Source organism: Chinchilla lanigera, unplaced genomic scaffold (assembly GCF_000276665.1).
Source record: "Chinchilla lanigera isolate Chin_1 unplaced genomic scaffold, ChiLan1.0 scaffold00008, whole genome shotgun sequence".
NCBI classification, from domain to species: Eukaryota; Metazoa; Chordata; class Mammalia; order Rodentia; family Chinchillidae; genus Chinchilla; species Chinchilla lanigera.
The window spans coordinates 15164817-15187359 of record NW_004955409.1 but is presented as its reverse complement, the minus strand read 5'-3'; the positions used below and the strand labels follow the sequence as shown (position 1 = coordinate 15187359).

The window sequence follows — 22543 nt, the reverse complement described above, 5'->3', positions numbered from 1 at the left end:
ATAGGAAAACTCTCTCAGCCAAGGTAAAAAGGCAAAAGAAAAAAGTGACTGCACACAGAGAACATTCTCAGCCAGAGTAATGGAGCAGAGTTCAGAATTAAAACAAAAGTAACTATGGGTTTAGTGTTAGGAAAAAGGAATTTGAAACAGGGTGTGGGTGTACTGGTGGAATTATTGATTCAGACTGTTTGGGGGAAATTTGGTTACTGTTCAGTGGCATGAAGTCTGGGTTTTTGGACAAGGAGATGGTATGGCCCGGTGAATTCTTTTACTTGTTGTCAAGGCTGAAGCTACTCATCAAGGACAGATCCAGGAGTTTCAGGGATCTGGCAGCATCTCCCACAAAATGGTGTTTTTTTACTTGTGATGCTGTGGGCTGGCAGCCCATGAGCATTGTGTCAGTATTGCTAAAATTAAGAAAAAAGGTAAGATATGGTTTTTATTTAAGATGGTCATGGCCCAGTAGCCCATGTGGACTGTGTTAGTATTGTGATAAAGGAGAGTGAGTAGTTCAGTATTGTGTTGATCAAGGGTTTTAAATACTTTCAGGGGGGTTAAATACTTTTAAAGTATTAGTGTGTCAATGAAAAGAAAGGAAAGAGTGAGAAGTGAGGAAATAAGCAGCAAAAGAAAAACGTAAAAGAAACGTGAGTGTGTGCAGAAGTTTCTCGCAACCAGATGATGGGGCAAAGTTTCGAGTTTTGTGTGCTGTCGGGCAGGTGCTGGAAGTCCAGCAGTGCAGGATTGTTGAAATTATGTGTCGATATCATTGGAATTGTGCATCAGTAGTGTGTCAGTGCTGTGTCAGAATGCAGGGAGAACATTTGTGAGGATAGAATGTATTTTGTTGGAGGAAATTTCCTCAAGCCTATACGGTGCGTTGTATGGATGATGTGTCGTTTTACTGTTCTTTTTGCAGAAACTGAAGGGAGTTTGATGCAGCAGGAGTTATGCACAGCCCCAGAGAAAGATTAAATGAGTTCTCGTGGTTACTTTGAATCTTGCTGGTGTAGGACGGGGCAGAAGACTCGTTCCTATCATTACAGGCAACGGGAGGATGGTGTACCTATCCGTGAAGGAACTTGACTCTCTTCACCAGTGAGAGCATTCTCCCAGATGACAAAGAAAGAAAACTACCCAAGGGTCAGAAAAATGCATTCATCATGGAGGCCTGCCTGGCGAGGGACTTTGAACAGGTACTTCAGGGGGTGACTCTGACTGCCAATGACAACTATGTACCTCTTCAGCTGGAAGAAGGCAGAGCAGTCTCCACCTGCTGCCTCTTATGGCAGTTGTTGGTATCTTTTTAGAGGGGGCGATGGCTAGGTTGCTATGGGCATCAGACAAGGCTGTACTCTTTGAAAACAGACAGTACAGACACATTGCAAGCATGGATGAAGGCCTAATCTTAAAGGCCAGCCCCTAAGATAAAGGATAGAATGGTTGCACCTGCATACTCCCCTAGGGAGCAACTGTACTGACTGATAGTCAAATGTTGTTATTATAAAAACAAAAAGGGGGAGATGTGAGAGACCAGGGGCAATTTGAGGCCTAATTGGCCTCCTCTGTGAGCACAAAGGGGAAAAGTCATGCACAGGGTGATGGCATGTTGCAGGTTCTACAAAAAGGTTTATACAGCTGGGATGAAGTTGTTCACCTGAGCATGTACTAATGGACAAGATGAATCTTTGTTACTTGACTTGCTTGTACCCATGTCTGGGTGAATGAATGGAGAAGGAGCCAGAGACTAAGAGCTCCTCTGTCTATTAAGAGGCAAGAGCCCCCTGGCTGCTTGTATGCTAAACTGACTCTGTCTCTTTGACATTCATCTTCATTCCGCCCCAGGTTAGGGGAACAAACTCCTAGCAGAACTAGGTCCCCACAGGTGATACCCTGAGTGTGTAAAGCTTGGAGAAGTGGGCTGGTTCTTCACCAGTGGCTCCTGGGAAAGGGACTTGGGTCTGGAGCAGGCCTGTTGCCTCCTACAGAACATGGTAAATAGAAAAACTAGAAGTAAAACTTGTATTGTAAGGTGAGCCAGAGTCAGTGAAGCAAAAAAGGTTATCACACTCAGCAAGCTATGGTGATAGTTGGCATACTGTCATCTAATAGTGAGTGGTGCTCATAGGGAAAGATGCAATGAAGACAAAGGTTAGCAATGCACACACCTCCCTATTTTGTTCTTTGCAACAGGGAAGGTCTTGGCACACCTGGTTTTATGCAATTTTCCAAGAAACCAACAGCATATTTGCTGCTCTGTATTCCCACTCATGGACAGAAAGTCCAGTATAAATATTTCTACCAGTGAAATTTGTGGTCCATGAGATTTTCTTGGAAGATACCAGAGTTTTAAGAGTAATACTTTGTGCAAAGACCTCTTCAGCACAAAATCAGCACAGCATGAACTTGCTATTTCTGATTCATAGTATTCTGTTCCAGTGATTATCCACTTAGCAAATCAGCCATCAAGTAATTTATTGTACTCAAATAGCAATGTTCATTTTTCATCCAAACTTTTAGCTTTTGTACAGGCTAATTGATTTGCTTCCTCTTTTCTGTTAGGACATTTGTCCTTATCCTTTCACTGTGAAATATTTAGGACTAAGATAGCATCAAGAGTATTTCTTTCCTTTATATGCACCACCAGCACCTAGCAGAGGATCTGACAAAGAATAAGGCACTCATTAAAATCTTACTGAATAAAAAAAGTTAGATTTTAAAATTAAAGAGCAGAAACTCCACCTAAGCCCTACTATTTAACTGAAAAATCAAAACTTAACCAGAAAAATAAAGTAAAACAAAAATAATGTGGAAAAAATGGGACAGATGGCTCAAGATTTCAAGATTTCATGAGTCATTCATTGAAAAATCTTAGTTATAAAGACCTACCAGGTCTTTCATTCTTGCATTCATTTCACATGACCTAATATTTTATATTAATCATTTGCCTATTGCTGAGGCAAACTACCAAACACAATGTTAAGGAGGAAATGTTTAATTGGGCTCACGGTTCAGGGAACTTACTGCATGGGTGGTTGGCTCCAAGGTAGAAAGTGAAAAGCGTATGGTGGAGGAAAGCTGCTCGCTACATGGCAACTGGAGGTAGAAATAAGGGAGGAGCTGGGGAAGAGCATATACCCCGCAAGTGATGTCCACAGTGACACCCCTCTTCTGAAAAGTCCTCACCTCCTAACAGCACATGTAATTTAATCAGTGGATCAACATACTGGTCAGTATAGCATACCTGTAGTCTGATCACTTTCCAAAAGTGCCCCCCTCTGCACATGAGACCTTTAAGGGAAATGCTAGATCTAAACCATAACAAAAGGACAAATAATTCCTCTATCAAAATTGAGTACACTTCTATCTAAAAGTAAACATATTATATTATATACACTCCTGTTTCAGTCTTTGTTCAGTTATACTACTGCACATTATTATTAATAAAATAACTGAGCCCAATTTTGTCTCTGGAGAGAGAAATTAAGCAGCTCATGGACATTTTCATAAGGAAACAAGTATGTAAATAATTCCAGGTAGGCTTAACAAATCAGTGAAGAATTAAGGCTCGTTTTGTAAGAGTGATTAAGCAACAACAGCAAAGAAAAAGACACATCTAGCACCATTTGGTATTGCTCTTATAGCCATATTTTAAATTTTTTACCTTTTACTTCGTAACAGGTATTCTCATACTCATCAAAATATTTTATAGGATAAAGATCAGCTATTCATTTCATTACCCATCCGGGAAACACTTTCTTTCTGTCATGTTCTGAACCTATTTATGAGTTTGTAAATTAATTTTATTGTACTTTTTGGCTGGGTTTTCTTCACTAATGTTAGAAAATAATGTTGAATAAATATGTCTCAGCTGAGCTTCTGTTTTTCCTTAAGGGAATTCTGTTAGGTAATTTATAAAGCAATGCCTGCAGCAAATTTCTAACATGATTAGGAAAACATCTGGACATCTAGCTTCATCTTATGACATATCTATGCTCTGGTTACTCAAATGTCTAAGATGGTCCCATGGTAAAAAATAAACATCTGGAGTTTAATAGCCCTGTTCAATGCTAGCAACATAATAAGCTGATTGCGAGTAGAGGGCTACACCTGTATTTTATTTTTTAAAAGGTGCTAATTCAATATATATTTCTCAAGTACAACTACGTAAAGGCTTTGTTGTGGGTACTGGATATAGTAAAATAAAATAAACAAAAAGCCTGTCTTTGTGGATTTGCAATTAGGTAGAGATGATTATATCCCTTAGTATGTATAAGGCATTGTCCAAAAACCTTTACCTATACTAAATTATTTTAATATGTGAGGTAGGTACTACTATTCTTAATTTTACTTAGTACCAAACTGATAATTTAAAAGTGGTTCATATAAAACTGCCCAAAATCTCATAGCTACTAAATGATGGAGCTGGGATTCTAGTCTAGATATTGAGGCCTGAGGTGGTATAATGTACTGTGGATAAATTATGTAGTGAGATAAATACATGATTACATGTATGTAATCATATCTTTGATTATATGTGTGTAAGAAAAACTGGAACTGCTTTTCTAAAAAAAGAGGAGATAACACTGATAGTATCTATTATATTGTAAAAAAAAAAATCAGGCACGTGTGCCAGGTATGATGGTGTATGTCTGTAATCCCAGTACTCTGAGAGGCAGAGGCAGGAGGACTTCAAGTTCAAGCCCAGCCTGTGCAAATTAGAAACCTAGTGAGATCATATATTGAAATGAAAATTAAGGGGCTGGGGATTTAGCTCAGCAGCAAAGCGCCTGCCTGGCAAGCGCAAGGTTGTGAGTTCAGTTCCTGGTACTGGAGAAAAAACAAAAAAAGAAATGAAAAGTAAAAAGGACTGGAAATGTCACCCAATCCAAAGTCCCTGGGTTGAATCCCCAGTACTGGGAAAAAATAATATAAACATGAACTTGTGTTGCAAGTGAAAATTCCAGAAGTATCTACTGTCCAGATTAGAAGTTGAAAACGATTTGTGATCTGCTTAAATTATAACTCTGAAGCCTAAATTCTAAAGCCAAAAGCTTATTTATAGGAAAGAATTAAAAGGATTTACAGAATGGGAGAAAATATTTGCAAGCTATATGTTTTATGATAGATTAATGTGCATGCTGTATAAGGGGCTCAGATATCTTAACAGCAAGAAAACAACCCAATTTACGAGGTGTAAATAATTTAAATAATCATTTCTCAAAAGAAGACAGACTAATAGTTATCCAGAGTATGAAAAAAATGTTCAGTTCTTATCAGCCATCCCTACCTCACCTCCATTAGAAGGGCTTCTAGAGAGAAGACAAAAGGCAGCAAGCCTCCATGAGAATGCAGGGAGCAGGAATCCCTGTGGTGCCACTGGTGGGAATGAAAACTAGTACAGCCATTGCTGAAACAATATGGAGATTCACCACATAATTAAAAACACAACTCCCATGTGATCCAGTAATTTCTCTACTAGATATACCCCAAGGAAATTAATCACCTTGTCAAAGATGGATCTGCATTCCCATGTTTGCTGTAGTATTATTTATACAATTCAAGATATGGAATCCGTTTTAGTGTTCAGCAGTGATAAAATGAATACAGAAAAATGTGGCATCTTTACACAGTGCAATACAATTTGGCCATAAAAAGAATAAAATCCTGTCATTCCCCACAACATGAATGAACCAGGGGTTATTATGTAAGCAAGATGATTTAGATACACAAAGATAAACACTGTATAATGTCTCTCACATGTCTAATGTAAAGAAATTAAAGTAGAATTGAGGTGATCAGGGACTAGGGGTTTGAGGGTAGAGGTTGGAGAGGTGTTCGTCAGGAAGGAGTACGTTCCAGAGGATTAACTTGCAAAATGAAAACAGTGGTTAATTATGTTGTATTCTTGAAAAAATGCTGAGAGTAAATATATTATCACTACAAAATGAGAAATATATGAAGTAATGTACATATTAATTAGATTTAGTCACTCAGCAATGTATACATACTTCAAAATCAGGTGTACATAGTGAATATATATAGTAATACTTCAATTCATGAACACTTCTGTTTATGAACAATTTGGTTTGCAAACAGAAGTATCTGCAAAATTTTACTTCCTTTCACAAACTCTACATAGGGAGAAGAATACAACTGCAACCATCTTCCCCAGAAGAAAGAGAAAGAAGAAAGAGAAAGAAAGAAAGAAAGAGAAAGAAAAGAAAGAAAGAAAGAAAGAAAGAAAGAAAGAAAGAAAGAAAGAAAGAAAGAAAGAAAGAAGAGGGAAAATATACACAAACACAAGATAGCTAAGATTCTATTAGCTTATTGAAAGGAACAGTTAATGCTTAAGTTTTTTGACCATTATTGCGTGGCTGTATCTGGTGATCTGAACAACTGCTTTGAAGACAACAATATAACAACCATTGCTGAATTCACATCTCCTTATTTTTTGAAATTCTGTATCATTTCTAATGTTTTTATTACTTTTTATTCTCTTTAACATAAACAGAAAGAACTACAGTCAAGGTTCCAGAAACGTTAATATTTCTATATTCACAGCTGCACATTAGATAAGAGCTAGAAACCCAAGTGTGCAATGATAGATGGAGAAAAGAAGCAGCAAGATGTATCATGTACAGGTGCAAGTTCACTATGACGAATGTCATCATTATGTATATATAAAATGTGCCATTAAAATAAAAAACACACACAAAAAAGAAGAAACTGTTGTCCATACATGCGGTGGCATAATATTCAGACTTAAAAAATGAGGAAATATGTGAAAACAAGGATGAAACCTCAGGACATCATGATAAGTGACATAAGCTAGTCACAGGAAGACAAATAGCTTGTATGAAGTGTGTAAAACAGTCAGATTCTTAGGATGGAAGGGTGGGATGATGGATGCCGGGGGCTGGAAATGGACAGTGGAGAATTACTACTCCCAGTGCACCCATTTCAGTCAGGCAGGATGGACAGCCTTTATGGATGGCCGGACGACATGGTACTTAGAGTCAGCAAAAATTTATAGTACCCTTAAAATTTTGTTAAGAGTAGAGATGTTATACTGAATTTTTACTATGAAAATAAAATAAAGTGAAATGTATTTCAAAATTCATTTTTGAGTGATAAACAGATACATGTTCCAAATAGCGGGTACAAGTGTGTGTTTGTTTTCAGAGCCATTTTAATGGACTGAGTTACAAAGCCCAAAAGCTGTGCTTTCCACTGGAACAAGTGACAGTTTTATGGACATGATAGCAGACTTCACAAAAGCATCAAGTTGTTTCACTGTAAATGCAAATACTACTTAATGCTGTTATACAGAACTAATTCAAAGAATCCACTGATGTCTAACTAGCTATGTTTCTTTTCTCTTTTTATTTATTTATTTCTTGTGGTTCCTTTTTCTTACCTTGAAATTTCAAACAGAACCCTTAAATATATTTAACCTCTAGGACAGTGCTGCTACATGATAATGGAGCCTTTTTTTTTTTGTCTTTTTGAGACAAATTTTCATTATACAATTCAGGCTGGAATTGAACTTACTTTGCAGCCCCGACTGGCCTCAAACTGAAAGCAATTCTCCTGCCTCAGCCTCCTGAGTGGTGGGACTGCAGGTGTGTGCCTTTACGCCCAGGGAGCCATTTATTTTTTGATTAAAATAATAATAATTGTTCATATAGAGAGAAAGTAAGTAAGCTCTAGAAAATGGAATGTTACTTAAGGAATAAAAAGACAATAAAGTGTTTGTAAATAACTATTTGAAAGATAAACCAGTTCACAATTCACTCTCTCTATATAAATAAAAAATGCACACATACGACATTCTGTCAATGTTTTTACTTTCTCAAAAGCATGGAAAATAATAATTCTCAAATTTTTAATACAAATTTTGGCAAAAACACATTTCCCTTTTTTTATCTACTTAATGAACTACTAAAATATCTTTGCAGAATAAACTTCCCACTTGTTTTTGGTATAAATTTTTTCTTTTTCAATATCTTAATATTCATATGGACTAGTCTGCCTTTTTAAGTCTGCAGCAACTTAGCAATTAGGTCTATATTACTGTTCTTTAACACTGGATCTGTATATAGAATAGAGCTTTTCTAAACCTGCATTCATATTTAATGTTTTGCTTAAACACACCATACTTCACATGCAGATTGCTGCTTATCCACTGAGTTTTTGGATTCTTTGAGATGTATTGTCATACCACTGTATGGTTCATAGTATCATAATTACTTATGGATATCACACTGGTTGCTTTTCTCTGATGATTCCAAGGTGAAGAAGACAGCTGTTATCAGATTGAGCTTAAATTTAAAATCAGAATACTCAATAGGCAAGCCTATTAAGTATTAAGTACTCCCAATCAAGATAACTAGAAAGGTAAAGTAAGTATAGAAGTATCCCCCCTTCGATCCAATCCTAGAGAAATTTATGAAGAGCCATATCACATTGCTTATTTTTCTAATAGTTTTACTCATTTATTTTCTGTTGTGCAGAACTTTTTCTTTCTTCACGCTGGAAATATGTATTTTAATTTGCACTGAAGATTTAATAATATTTTTATGGAATCCCTCACATATTTTTAAAGTCCACATAGAATTGCCTACTTGAAATATTTCAAACCTGCAAACTTTTGAAGAAAATAAAACAGACTGGCATTGCTGAATTTTGCTAAAGAGTATGCTACCTACCTCAATGTGCATTACTTTGGTTGGCTACAACCCCTGCTATTTGTTTGGATAAGCAAAATGTTTTGCTCAAATATAACACTTTTCTCACATTGTTTCCAATGTAGAAACCTCGAGTAGCTTCATATACCTGTCACATCTCTGTATGCCAAAAATTCTACCCCGAGTATCAATTACCATCATTCTTTTATTAGTACGTGTTTATATCACAGAATGACTGCATTCATTATGAGGACTGGCACATGTACATAACACATCTTAATACTTTTTTGGTTTTTTATCTTTTTCCATTCCTAGTAATTCTCATTCTTTTCAAATTAAGGCAACTGGTACCATTAAAAGAGCAAGAAGTCGAGGTTACAAATTGCTATTACACAGTGGGTTTACCTGAAAGCAATATGGATGACTTCATTGCAAATTTATCCACTGAGTTTTATTGCAGATTTATGTGATTGGAGAATCCAGTCAGTCAATGCCCACGTAGTATGACATAGCAACTCAAGCAGAGTGATCAGGAGTAGGCAGAAAGAAATGCCACTCCCAACACAAGCTGCAGTGTATTACTAAACAACTGGATATGTACCTACTTTCTATAGCAATAAAGCAGCATCAGGGAGAGCATGTCGTTCTCCAGAAAAAGAAAAATTGAAAGGTATCTTTTACAATGGACTTTACAGAAGCCAGAAATGGAAGGAGCAGTTCAAATCACTTTGATGCTTTAGAAAAAGTTGCGACAGCATCAAATCAAAAATATACGTTGCTTTCCAGACTTACAATCAAAGTGTTGCTGTTAATGTGCCTCTGAGGTTCTGCTCCCCCATTATTTCTGAGCCTCTCAAATTTCTTCAATCCTGGTAGTCTGTGGAACAATGCACTGGATATAGAAACTTTCTGATATGGACTTCTACATGGACTGTTTCTCAAATTTAGGCAAAAGTCTCAGAAGAACCGGTGTGGATCTCTTAAACTATGTGCAGCTGGACCACACACGTCTTGCCCAATAGTGACCACAGGGTCACAATAAGCTACACTGATGATCGATGATTTAACACTCTACTCAAAAATGCTTTGAGAACGCAAATACTTTAACATGAAGGCTTAACAAAAATCTGCATAGTTTACCATATCAGAATATTAGGGAAGAAAATACACATTTCTTTTCATATTTTGACACTACTTTAAATTCTAAAATCTATTCTATCAGTGTTCTCTGGTAAAATAACAATCAATTCCCATCTCACTAATAAAAAAATTATAAAAATTTATGCTTGCCTGATACTCAATGGAATGCCTGACTTGAAAAAACAGTAAGATTAACCATAGTTAGATGTACTTATTGTGGAAATAAATATGACACATTGCATAAAAACTGTAAAAATCCAGCAAAACTAATGTAAAAAACATACTTTAATATATTAGTAATATAATTTACATTGAATGAATATACAACATTTGGTATTTACTTATTTCTTTATTGAAAAATGTTTTAAATTTAGCTATGATTAAATTATTTCTCCTGAAAAGTACAGATTAATAGAGTCCATCAGTGATAATTTCTACTAATCAAAACAATAAAAACATGGAAGTGGATGGGCTAGATAAGATTTTAGAAAGCCTCAGTCCTTACTTTACAAATGACACTTTTAGCTTACCAAGCACCATAGAGAGTCTGCTATTTGCTAGCCACTTTAAATATACAATCTCATCTCATGAGTACAATATGGGTAACAAACTAAGGTTCTACAGGAAAATTGATACTGTGACTGTCTTAAAATGAAAAACAAGAGCTCAGGATACGTCCTTTCTGTATGTATGAAGCTTCCCTCTCAGGGAGTTTTTGTTGTTAAAACCTTTGATATTTATTTAAATGTCCAATTTTAGCATTAATGTAAACATTGAAATGACTTTTTTACTATTTTAGAAATATCTTGTCAGTGTACTGAAATGTGACATACAAGAGAAGAAAATAATGTTTAAAGAAAATCCTAGCTCAATTTAAGCACTGCCTCAAACCCCCCACCACCCCACCACTCAGTGCTGGGGATTGGATCCTGGGTCTTCACGCTGACCCTAGTCCTTTGTTTTAAATTCTATATTTTATGTTTTTTATTAGTATATATTTGCAGGATGCAATGATTGCATTTATCGTGGGGAGTTTGACTTTTGTACAAAAATTATTGACAGCAAGGCTGTGTAAAGATTCCCTCAAATACATGTGTTAGCTCCAGAGATAATTTGTTGGCTATTTTTTTCTTCAATAGTAATGTCCTATGTATAATGGGGCAACAGCACAACCGGCTATTAATCTGAGACTCTCACTTAGTCCAAGGCAAAATGGGACTGTTACTCGACTTAAAAAACAATTTTTTGACATAATTTATTTCAGGATGTTGGGCAGAAAAGTAACATATCTAGCAACATACACTTATAGAAATTATTGTATATCTATCATCAGATGCAGCAATCTATAAAATGGAATTTGTCAGGGAGTGATCATGGACATATTCTAAACCATGAGATATGTGTGACAAGCTCAAAAACCATTAAGAAATTATAAACTGCAATTCCATGAAGTGAGTTAATACCTAAAGTGAAACAATTCTCTGGAGTTTCACTAGAAAAGTAAAATTTTGAATAGAAACAAGCCATAGTTTACAAATTCATAATCTAGAGGCACTTTAAAGTAACCATTACTTGCACTTAGAATTATAAAAATCCCGTTAATATATTTTAGTATATCACATTCTGTACCCACTAGGACAAATGTAAAACAAATAATATGAGCTTGGCTAAGATTTTCTTATGAATAATTCTTAAAATTTATTTATGATTATTATACATATTACAGTGTGTTAAAATAAATACATAATTTTATAAAGTATAATAAATGAAGATTCTAGATATTTGTTAAAACATAGACTATTTGATATGGTCCAAAGTATCTGTGTTAGGATGTGATATAGGTAGCATTTCAGTAATGTGCATGCTTTGCAATGATTATTTTCATGTTGCCTTTCATTTGACTAACAAAATGTTTTCCTCTTGTGTTTTCAGCCATCTGTAGTTTGTGAGTTCTGACATCTTTTGGGATACTGACAAGTTTATAGGGGACTATTTTATGTAAGAACTCATAGTCTAGGCAAGGCGTGATGGTGCAGGCCTGTAATCCCAGCACTCAGGAGGCTGAGGCAGGAGGATCATTGTGAGTTCGAGACCAGCCTGGGCTACAAAGTGAACTCAAGGTCAGCCTGAACTGCATAGTGAGACCTGGTCTCACAAAAAGAAAGAAAGAAAAAAACACTTATAGTCTCCAATAAACTTCAAGTTCAGGAACCTGAAAAATTTCACTGTTAGAACAACAAAATGCACAGGTAGAAGGAGATCCCCATTACATCCAGACTTCATATTATAGGAATAGAATTTTGGAAAACCTAGCTAATGATGGCAAATTTTTTAGAGCTTTCAATGATACAAACAGCACGCTAAGGCACGCATGCTATCGGTTCACCACCACTGACCTGGGTTGTCGTGTGGTGCTGAAAACTGTCTCAGGAAGACCAATGTTGAAACCCCACAATGGCCATTACTCTGTCTCCAATTCCTTTGTCTTTATCATCCTGTACATTTTCACCATTCTGAAGTTACATTAGTGAGAATAACACACATAAAGGTTGGATGATTTCAGGAAATGACAAAGCTCTTAGAAGAATCCTTTGCAAATCAATAAACAATCTTGCAAATTTCCTCATATACTTGATAAGCTGTTATCTCTTTCAAAATGAATATTTTATATTTATTAGGCATATAATCCATAATGGTATACATATAAATGTACCTAAAATGTGCATTAATTTCCAAAGATTTTTTTGGACAATATGAATAATATAAAAGTAATACATTGATAATTAATTCATGATTATGAATTTATTTCAAGATCATTCCTCAGTGACTGAACACAGTACCCTACAAAAACTCTGAGATTTCTTTTATTATCTCATCATGATTGTTGATGGCACCAATTATATTCTTTCTTTATAGTATCTAGGTTATCAATCCTATAAATACTATTTACAGCACCAGACACTTTCCGAGTTTTATATTTCTAAAATTTACTGCCTGCAAAACCAAATAACGTAGGTTTCTTTTTATTCCCAATTTAAGCAGATTAAATGAGGTTAGAGAAGCCAATTAACATTCCTAAAATTCCAGAATCAAAATTTGAATATTAAACTTTTGAATTTTAAAAGTTCTTCAAATAAGTTATAGAAAATATCTTATTCTCAGCAGTATTCTAATAACAATGGCTGTTTTCTATTGACATCTGTAGAAATAAATACTGTGTTCAGGTCACATGAATTATCTGTGATTAAAAAAAAAATCTGCTACAGCACTTATATTTCCAATATCATATTGCGTGAAAAGTTGAAAAATCAGTAGCTGTCCTTATATGTCACATGCTGAGTTCACCATCCGAACAAAAATGAAAATCAGGAAAATATTACAAGTTTACTGACACAACTTTTGTGTCCTTATTTTGGCATTCTGACCAAGCTTTAAAAATTAAAAATGACACAATGACAAAAGCGATGTCTGGCTTTCACTAACATTTCATTTACCTTCCTATTTTAGTGTTGCTTTGTTCTTGTTTTCATAGAACTAACGTCACAGGGCCGTAGGTACGCTCAATGGATTTCCCTCTTTTTAGCTTCCTGGAGAAGAAGAGGTGTTTTTGGTGTTGTTTTGTTTTTGTTTTTTTTGTGTACATCTTGTTTTTGCTTCGACTTAATATAACAGGACTTTACATATGAAAATTTAAAGGAAAAACAATCCTAAATACAAAGACCAATTTCAGTAATTTGGAGGTGTTATAGACTGAATTGAGTGCCCTCCCCCAATTCTTGTGTCGAAGCCCTCAGCCCCAGTGTGATTATGTTCTGGGACAGAGACTTTAAGAAGGAAGACAAAGACACATAGTGTTACAGAATGGCACTAATCCAAAGGCTTGATGTCCTTATTTATTTATTTATTTTTTGTTACTTGTAAAAAAAGGCCCATTGCAGGTCCTTCCATCTCTCTGTATCTCTCCATCTCTCACTATCTCTCCTCTCTCTGCCAGCCTCCCTCTCCCTCTCTCTCTCCCTCCTCAAGTGGAAAAGCCATCTAAGAGCAGGATGAGAAAGCCACCATCTACAAGCCAGGAAGAGCGCCCTCACCAGAAACCAGCCTGGATAGCTCCTTCATTTTGCACTTGCAACCTCTAGAACTGTGAGAATTCAAATTTATGTTTAATCCTCCCCGATTCTGGTAATCTCTATAGCAATCTAAACAGAATATTACAGGCCATCATCAGACGGTCTTTCTTATAAGCTATGGTGATTAGTGAAGTAGAGAACTAGATTCTCATAAATGATTCTAACAATCACCTAGATTTTGTGGTGGTCATGTAAAGACAGGGAGCTAAAAGTCCATTCAGCAAAGTAAAACAGCTGAGATTAGTATCAGGTGCAGGTGACAGCAAAATCCTTCTGCTACTTCCTTCTGTACATGAATGCCTATGACAAAGAGAGCACCTAACACAAGACTGAGTGTTTATGCATCTCTTTTTATATCCACAGCTACCAAAATTCTTATAACTAAAATATTATTTTTTTCTTATGACATTAAGATAAATAGGCAATGTTCTTCTAAACATAGGATTGCTGCTAAAAGATCAGAGTATATAAAACCTGGGTCTGGGGATTTAGATCAGCGGCACAGCACCTGCCTGGCAAGCGCAAGGTCGTGAGTTCGATTCCTGGTACAAGAAAAAATAAAAAAAAAAACCTTTTATACTGAAGTTTATAGCAATTGATGGGTACTTATTTTATAACTTCCTGTGTTATAAAAAATAATATTCACAGAAGGTAGTTGCTTGGCATAGATAAGAGAGACATTAATCTGAATTTCTGTTCTTTTTATTAAGTAAAGGTAGAGAGAGAGAAGAGAAAGTGGAGGAGGAGAAGAGGAGGAGGAGGTGCTGGATGAGGAAGAAAAAGGGACAGAGGGAAAAGAAAGGGAGAAAGAAGAAGAAACAGTAAGAGAGTAAAGGAGGACAGGAGGAGCATAGCTCTCTATGAATTATATGGTGAGTAACACTTTTGTGATGACTTGCTTTTCAGATGTAATGTACATTTAGGAAGACATCTTAATTAGATAATTTTTATAAATGCTAAGGTTGAGCAGACTAAATCAAGGGACCTGTATAATTAAGTAAAATTAGCCCCACCTGTCCTGCTTCTTTATATAATTCATCATGAACTCACAAGCAGGTACAGAATTGTTTTTCATCCTAATATAGGTAACCTACTTAATTCTTATTTGCCTTTAAAATCATGAAGCATCGACATAGAAGTATTTGAAATACATTAAAATAAATGGAATTCATTTTATCATAATTCTTAGGTGCTCTCATGTTGGAAATACACATAATCTGAGAAATTTAAAATAATTTACCCTCAGTTACCATAATTGAGATCATTTCAAAATACACATGTGTTTATTCAGATCATAAATTCACAATGTTAGCATGTTTATTTTAATAAGCTGTGAGAAATAAAATACATTAGTGCTTTACTAATGAGGAGCTAATGTGATTTTTCTTCTGAATGGAAGGAGGATAACCTCAATTCGTGGGTCTTGCTACCCTGCTACTTCAATTGGTCTGTGTGCATGACAAGCTATAAATAAACATGCACTTTATCTCATTTTTTAATGCAATGAACAGTTATGATAAAGTTTAAGACAGTTAGAGAAACTATGCCACATCATGCAACTTCTGTGATAGGGCACATGGTCAAAGCATGCCAAGCAGTCATTGGGACCCACAGATTATCGGACTTTCTGCAGATGACATAAAATTATGAGCTGGAAAACACACTGTTCGTCAATCTTTACATGGTTTCTAAAATGACTCCTAGACAATGTTTTCCTAACTATTTCTCAGATTGATTTCTATTAACAAAAGTTCCTACCGTAAAATAAAATGGGGTCATGAAGCGTAGTCTAGCCTGGTAAGAAAGAATTTTATGGTTATCCAAAGCAATTATCTAACCTGGATTAAAATGTACATACTCCCAGCCCACTCATCAGAAAGCCTAATTCAGTTGGCATGCGAGGGACCCAAGAAACTACCCCACAGGGAAATTTTCTGTTGCCAACTTTTAGAAATTCTTACTCATAACAGTCATTGTTCAATCTTAACATGCCAGGCAACTGGGGCATTGTATAAGTAAAGTCTTTACACTAATTGGAATTTAAAAATTTATTTGACTACAGAGATGCTGCAATGAAATCTTGTCTATACCAAAGATAATTTGTCAATTATTTGACCTCAATTATGAAAATAATTTCTGAAACTGACACTTTCATAAACATTTTGGATCAGACAGGAGATTAAGAAAAATTTACAATGTTCATAATATTATTTTTTCCAGATACTTTGCAAATTGAGAGTTAAGTCTGCGGACATTGTACCTGCACATACATGGCACTTAAGGGTCCTTAACACGGAGATTTAAATAGAGCACCTGGTCTCTCATTGATGTTGGCAATAGTACTCTCACTCATCCTGTGTTAGAAGAGCAATGAACTAACCTCTGGGTTCTTATTTTGTCATTTTTACAGACCTGTGTGCAAGAAGGTGCTCTAAGTTTAACTTACTCATGCTGCACTTTGAGAGCTACCTCAATGTTAGCTCTTTGAAATGCATAAACTGTTCCAACTATGAGCACAGCCAGATGGGTAAGGGCAGAAGCAAACTCAGTTCGAATAGGTGAAAATTTAGGCACACGATGTGCCAGATTGCAGTCATGAAGGAGCCATGCAGGTAGGAGCTTACATTTTTTGACCAAATTATTTACCACAACCTGATATTCCTTTTGTGGTGGATATCAGTGTAAAGTTTTTTGTGAGGTAGTTTATAAAGGAGAAAATTTTTCATTCATTTACTCAAGCTAGATATACGTTAGTCAGAAAAATAAACAATGGAAGAGATACCAGAAAGCTAAAATTAAACACTCACATTTACAACAGTCCTTTGACCACTTGAAGAAGGGTAGTCAAGACTGTTTTCTGGGCTGACATTTGTTAAAAATCATCTAAGAATCATAATCACCCAGCTGCTTCAAACGAGCTGCAGGAATTTTGAAAACTTTCACAGTGCTCTTCTTCATTCAACTTTGAAGTAAGAAGACTTTATTGATTCCTAATACAATACTCTGGCTTAACTTTTTCGTTCCTTTTTCCCAAGCTCTATGAAAGCTTGAGAGCTGATCAGTCTTCTGTTTAAAATAATTCTTCAATCATTAGGTCAATCTTGTCCCTACCGTTTAGGAGCTGTGAGATCTTAGGAAACAATAAAGCCTTACACTGCTGTAGCACAAATTATTAAATATAATCCCATTGCACTTCTCAGTCTTTAAAGAATTTTTATCTGTTTTGAATTAGTTCACTCTCATAACAACCCAATGAGGATATTTTATTCACCACAGGATGTTTTGTTGTGTATCAGGTGACAGGATAAATCATAATAAAAAGCCATCTTGTAGTTATAAAGATAACGTGAGATAATATATATGAAAACCTTTAAAACAATACAGCATTTCTCAAGCACAAGGTTGCAACGTAAATAACAGTATTTCCACTATTCTGTTTTCCTCACTCTACTGTAATGGCCTTACCCATTTCATAGGACCTACTTTATTTTTTCCTCCCAAGATCTCAAAAAATATATTAAAGCAAATAAAAACAAAATTAGTTACAATAATTCACCATACACTACATGCCAAGGATCAGATAATTACAGCCAATTCTTATATAGCAATGTCTTATTTTTATTTCTCAATATCCTCTTTCCTTTTTTAAAAATGGCATGAACTGATTAAGATGTATGAGTGTTAGGGCTTGGGATATAGCTCAGTGGCAGAAGCACCTGCCTGGCAGGCACATGGTCCTGGGTTTGATTCCCGGTACCAAAAAAAAAAAAAAAAGATGTATGAGTGTTACGTCCACTAAAATTTAATATTTTCATTTTTTCTGCAACATAATTTCTGCTGAATCTTTCTTGCTCTCAGTAATAACATTCACTTTTCTTTCCCACATTGTTCTTGTATTTCCTTCTGATGAGTCTTATCTGGTGATTTGTGCAGTTTAAGGCAATCTGTGTCTTAGTTCATGATTTTATACCTATTATTTCTGATTCAAGCTAGGGCCCAAGAAGTTTCTGTTGAATACATGAATGAATGGAAAAATTAATTAACATTTCAAAATTTTAGGAACTCAACAGAACATGTGTGGGTACGTTCTATTTAATTTTTTAAAAATTTCCAATAAAGCCCAACATTTATTTAACAACAAATGAGCTGGCTGTTGTTGCTGGTTAACTCTTTGTTGGAAGAAGCAATAAAATATGTTCTACCTACTTTGCACATGTCAACTCCATAATTCTTTCCTACAACTTTTTGAGTCTAATTAAAAACGAGGTAGGCAAGAGTACAATGACTTGCTCTACAAGGAGCTCGTAGCGGGCAGAGCCATGATCTAGGCCTACACATAACAAAGCGAACTTTAATGGTCTTTATTTTGATATAGTTATATAAAAGTAAAAATGTATTATTGCCACAGAAAACTGGAATTTTTAAAGACCAGTTGAAACAGTAATTTGTTATGAAATAATTTGCTTATTTGCAACCATAAAAAGCTCCTTTATGTGCTCTCTTTGCTCTTTCACTCAGTAATTTCTTCCTCATCTCTTTGCAGATAATCTGAGGTCTATATTACTGGTCGCAAACTAACATAATTTGCAATCTTAATCATTTCTTAAAATTTTTTGACTTTTTTTTACAAAAATACTTTCCTAAAAGCACCAACCTGAAATTACCAATTACTTTTCTTGACTTGAAACTGAGTAAAAGAAAGGTTCTTAAATAGCTTCCAAATCACAAAACGCTTTTAGCAGCTGAGATCATGAATCACAAACGTGAAGAATCTAATATTCCTCAAGAATTTCTTTGATCACGATATACTTCACTTGTGACATCTATGAATGTAACATTTTAAGGGACTACCATTTTGTGTGTGCTATATTCACAAACAGATTATACAAATAAATTGTAGTTAAATTACTATTTAACTACCTGTAAATTAATATTTAACTACCTGTATTATTGCTATGTACACATTTTGTCTACAAGAAGGTTAAAGAATTCTTTTAAAAAGTGAAGGAAACAGACATATAACTTACAGAGAGAGTTCCATACCTGTTTTATTGGAAAGCCTAAATGACATCATCTTATCAGGAATGTTACATACATTCCTCACTGAAGCAATGCAGCTATAATTAGCATAGTCCTGAGGTCGAAGATTCTTTAGTTTCAGGATCTTTGTTTCACCCTGAAAATGTGGACAGGTCATTAGAATAAAAACTAATTGTCAACAGAATGAACCAACAAACAATAGCACTACATCTTAATAAATCCTACTAATATCAGAATATGACAGATTGTTTTTTTCGAGAACATGCTCTAAATTTAAAAAGAAACATTCCATTTAAAAATAATACTGTAATATGCCTAGAGGTAAAAACTAACAGACTATAATGAAAATTCATAACATTTTCTTTGCAAACTATATTCCTAGGAGAGAAAAATCTATTTCTGCTGGTAGTTATGCAAATTATTATGCAAAGATCAGAACAGTACACTTAATAATTGAGTTTATTCAACAAACACTGCAGTCTATGCAGGCTTCACCATGAAACATTTATGAAAGAGAATGCTGAAGAACAGCCAATAAATGAAATACTGTTTAGAGCACAAAATTAATGAAGTAAGTCTAATAATAGATAATTAAATTTATATGCACAAATATTTTGCTTATACAGAGCGGTGGCAAGTAACAGATTAAAAAGTGAAGGAAAGAAATATGTGTGTTTCTATATTATTATCATTCTTCGGTTTTTGTTTGTTGTTATGGATTGGGGTTCAAAGGTTAGCTCTGCCAGATAAATCTTCAAAATTATACCTGAAGGTACATCAGGAAAGTGTCCCGAAATGTTTTATAAACTGATGGGCCAGGATATTGTAAAATATTGGACTAAAATTGTTCAAAGGTTACAAAGAATAAATAAACAATGATAAAAAGAGAAACTTCCTGCCCAAGTCAAATTATGTCCCCTGGCATCTCCTCCTCTTTAAGGCATTAGTGTGTTTTCTGAAAACAGTTCCTCTCATAAGTAACTTACTTGTAGCGATGGCAAAAAGGCCTCAATGACTTCAGTTTCGAAACTATTTTCAACAACATACTAATTTTTCCCAGATAATAACTGTGTGAGACAATATGATTTTTTTTCCCACTTTACTTGGGTAACAGTAGTCAAGTCCTAAAAATTGCAATAGTTCCATATGTTATAGAGAGGAACTGAAAAACTTAGTGACTTAATACATAAAACACTGCCATCGTTATGCAAAAGAGCTTGCCTTAGATGGGTACAGTTTTCCCAATGTGTCCTATGAATCTCTCCTTCAGGGCACATGGCCCTCTGATCAAAATCCTCTCTGGTCACTATCAAAATTCAGTTTCAAATCAATCATGGCTTTAGCATTGTCCCCACTGGAATATCAGTAATATTCAGTTTTATTACTCACACTATGAAATGACTTCCACAGTCAACCTAATTAATATACCTATCACTTCATGTACTGTTGCTACCTTTTTTGCACTTTTTAAAATTAGAAAATATGACCACACTGCCTTGTTGTGAAACTGCAGGAATGACGAACTTTCAGAAAGACTTCGCCTTTTGTCTGTACAAATATACGGAGAAGTCAGTGTTTTTAAAACATGTTCTCTTACATTAGAGTTCTTATGCATAAATTCCATAAAATGCAGTAAAAATGTTCTTGGAATCATTGAGACAAAAGGTTATTTTGTATATCCAGTTGATTGAGAGAGTTTTTGAAAGAAGGGATACATCCCACCTGTCCTAGCTCTGTGTCTCCACTGGTTGCTCAGATTTCTTGGCTTTTGTTTCTTATCTTGCTGCTAACCCATCACTTAGTTTTCCCCTAGAAGCCCATTTGTTCTAGTTATCCACCTTTATAAAATGCCCCTAGGTGATACATTATCCTCCTGGATGAATTTCTACAAGCCCTATTTCTCTGCCTTGTCCCAAGTCTGCATTCTTATTCCAGAATTCTCCCTTAAGTTTCAGATGAGTTTTTGGCTTCTACTATCCGAACTTATGCCTCAACCATGTGCATTAATGCTTCACAGACATCTCAAACTCCAGATATCCTAAACGGCACTTCAAACTATTCCTGTACAGCCATATTCCTTCTTTTGGATGAAGTACATTAGATTCAGGTATGTCTCTGTAGGTATATATTCAGTACCTCTCTTTACTAGATCCTTTTATTGTTTAAACATGTTCAATTTCAGTTATTACTTTTATTTATTTTTAACTGTACATTCAACTGAAAACTTCCTAGTCATGTTCAACATAATTTAGAGACACAAGTCAGTGGAATGATCTGTACTTAACCAGGATTTTTCTCAGCTGTATAATAGACAAAAAAGTATATATTTAAGATATACGACTTGATATTTTAATATAATTATATATCGTGAAGTAATCACCACAACCAGCCTAAATAATATGTCACCTCTCATAGTTACCAGTTATTTCAAATGTTTCAAATATAAAATTTAATCATACGATCTTCCTGCTAAATCACACAGATGGATGAATCACTGTCATTGTTACCCATAAGCACACCGGTTACGATGACTGCCAAATTCTGTGTGGCCTTCGTTCTCCTTGTGATTCTGATCTCAGTGCATTCTCTTAGTGCCTAAACACACTCAGAGTTCTCCGGCCACAGACTATTTACCTCTCTGCTTAACCAATTCCACCTACGTCTTGGATGATAAATCTCCTCCCACTGGGGCTGGAGATTTAGCTCAGTGGCAAAGCACCTGCCTAGCAAGCCCTAGGTCCTGAGTTTGATTCCTGGTACTGGAAGAAAAACAGAAAAAACAAAAACAAAATCTCCTCCCCTTCACAGGGCAGTTGACCCTCAGTTTCTGGAGTAGGAGGAATTCCTGTTTATCACATATGTTTCTGTTTCTTTGTAACAGCCTCATTTTTACACTCACTGGGGCAAAGATTTTCTCTTCATCTGGGTTCATCATCTATCCAGGAATTACCTACAGGGTGGGGACTATCTGCCTTCCCCTCAGCACTACTATATTCTGAACACCAAGTACAGGATTTAGCAAAGAGAAGATACCTTTTAAATGAATGTTTGCCAATTAAATGTTCTGTAACTCCCTAAGGGCTTGGTTCACATATATTTATCTTGTAGAATTTACCATCTGGTTGGCAACTAATATGAACTCAATAGGTGCTGAATATGTGAAATAAAATCAAAGGTTATAAACACATAGAGGGAAATATCCTCACTACATTATGAATAAGCAATAGAAATTTGTGTTCATAATAAAAGAGGAAAAGATTATATTTATTTGTTAACACTTTATTTGGAGTACTTTTATTTTGGAAGGAACTTAAGACAAAACGTCAAAATCAGATGAAACTTTAATCTTACTCATAAGAAATAAAACTAAAAAACCCAGAAATATAAATGACAAATAAATAGATAAATATATACACACATAATTCCATGTATATAAGGAAATAATATAATTTAATATTTTATATATAGCTATATATACTTATATATGATTACCTTTTGTAATTCTAAAAGAAAATAACCTCTTCTTTTTCAAAGTTTTTTAAA

General features: G+C 35.1%; 1 protein-coding gene across 3 annotated transcripts in view; it reads right to left on the bottom strand.

Annotated features, from left to right (window-relative positions):
• Nucleotides 1-22543, bottom strand: part of Mdga2 (MAM domain containing glycosylphosphatidylinositol anchor 2) — a 765137-nt gene that overhangs the window by 262029 nt on the left and 480565 nt on the right. For all 3 annotated transcript variants that reach the window (XM_005376849.2, XM_013510341.1, XM_013510342.1), the window contains one exon: nucleotides 19004-19136. In XM_005376849.2, the coding sequence (XP_005376906.1) occupies nucleotides 19004-19136 (133 nt within the window). The remainder of the gene's footprint in view (nucleotides 1-19003; nucleotides 19137-22543) is intronic.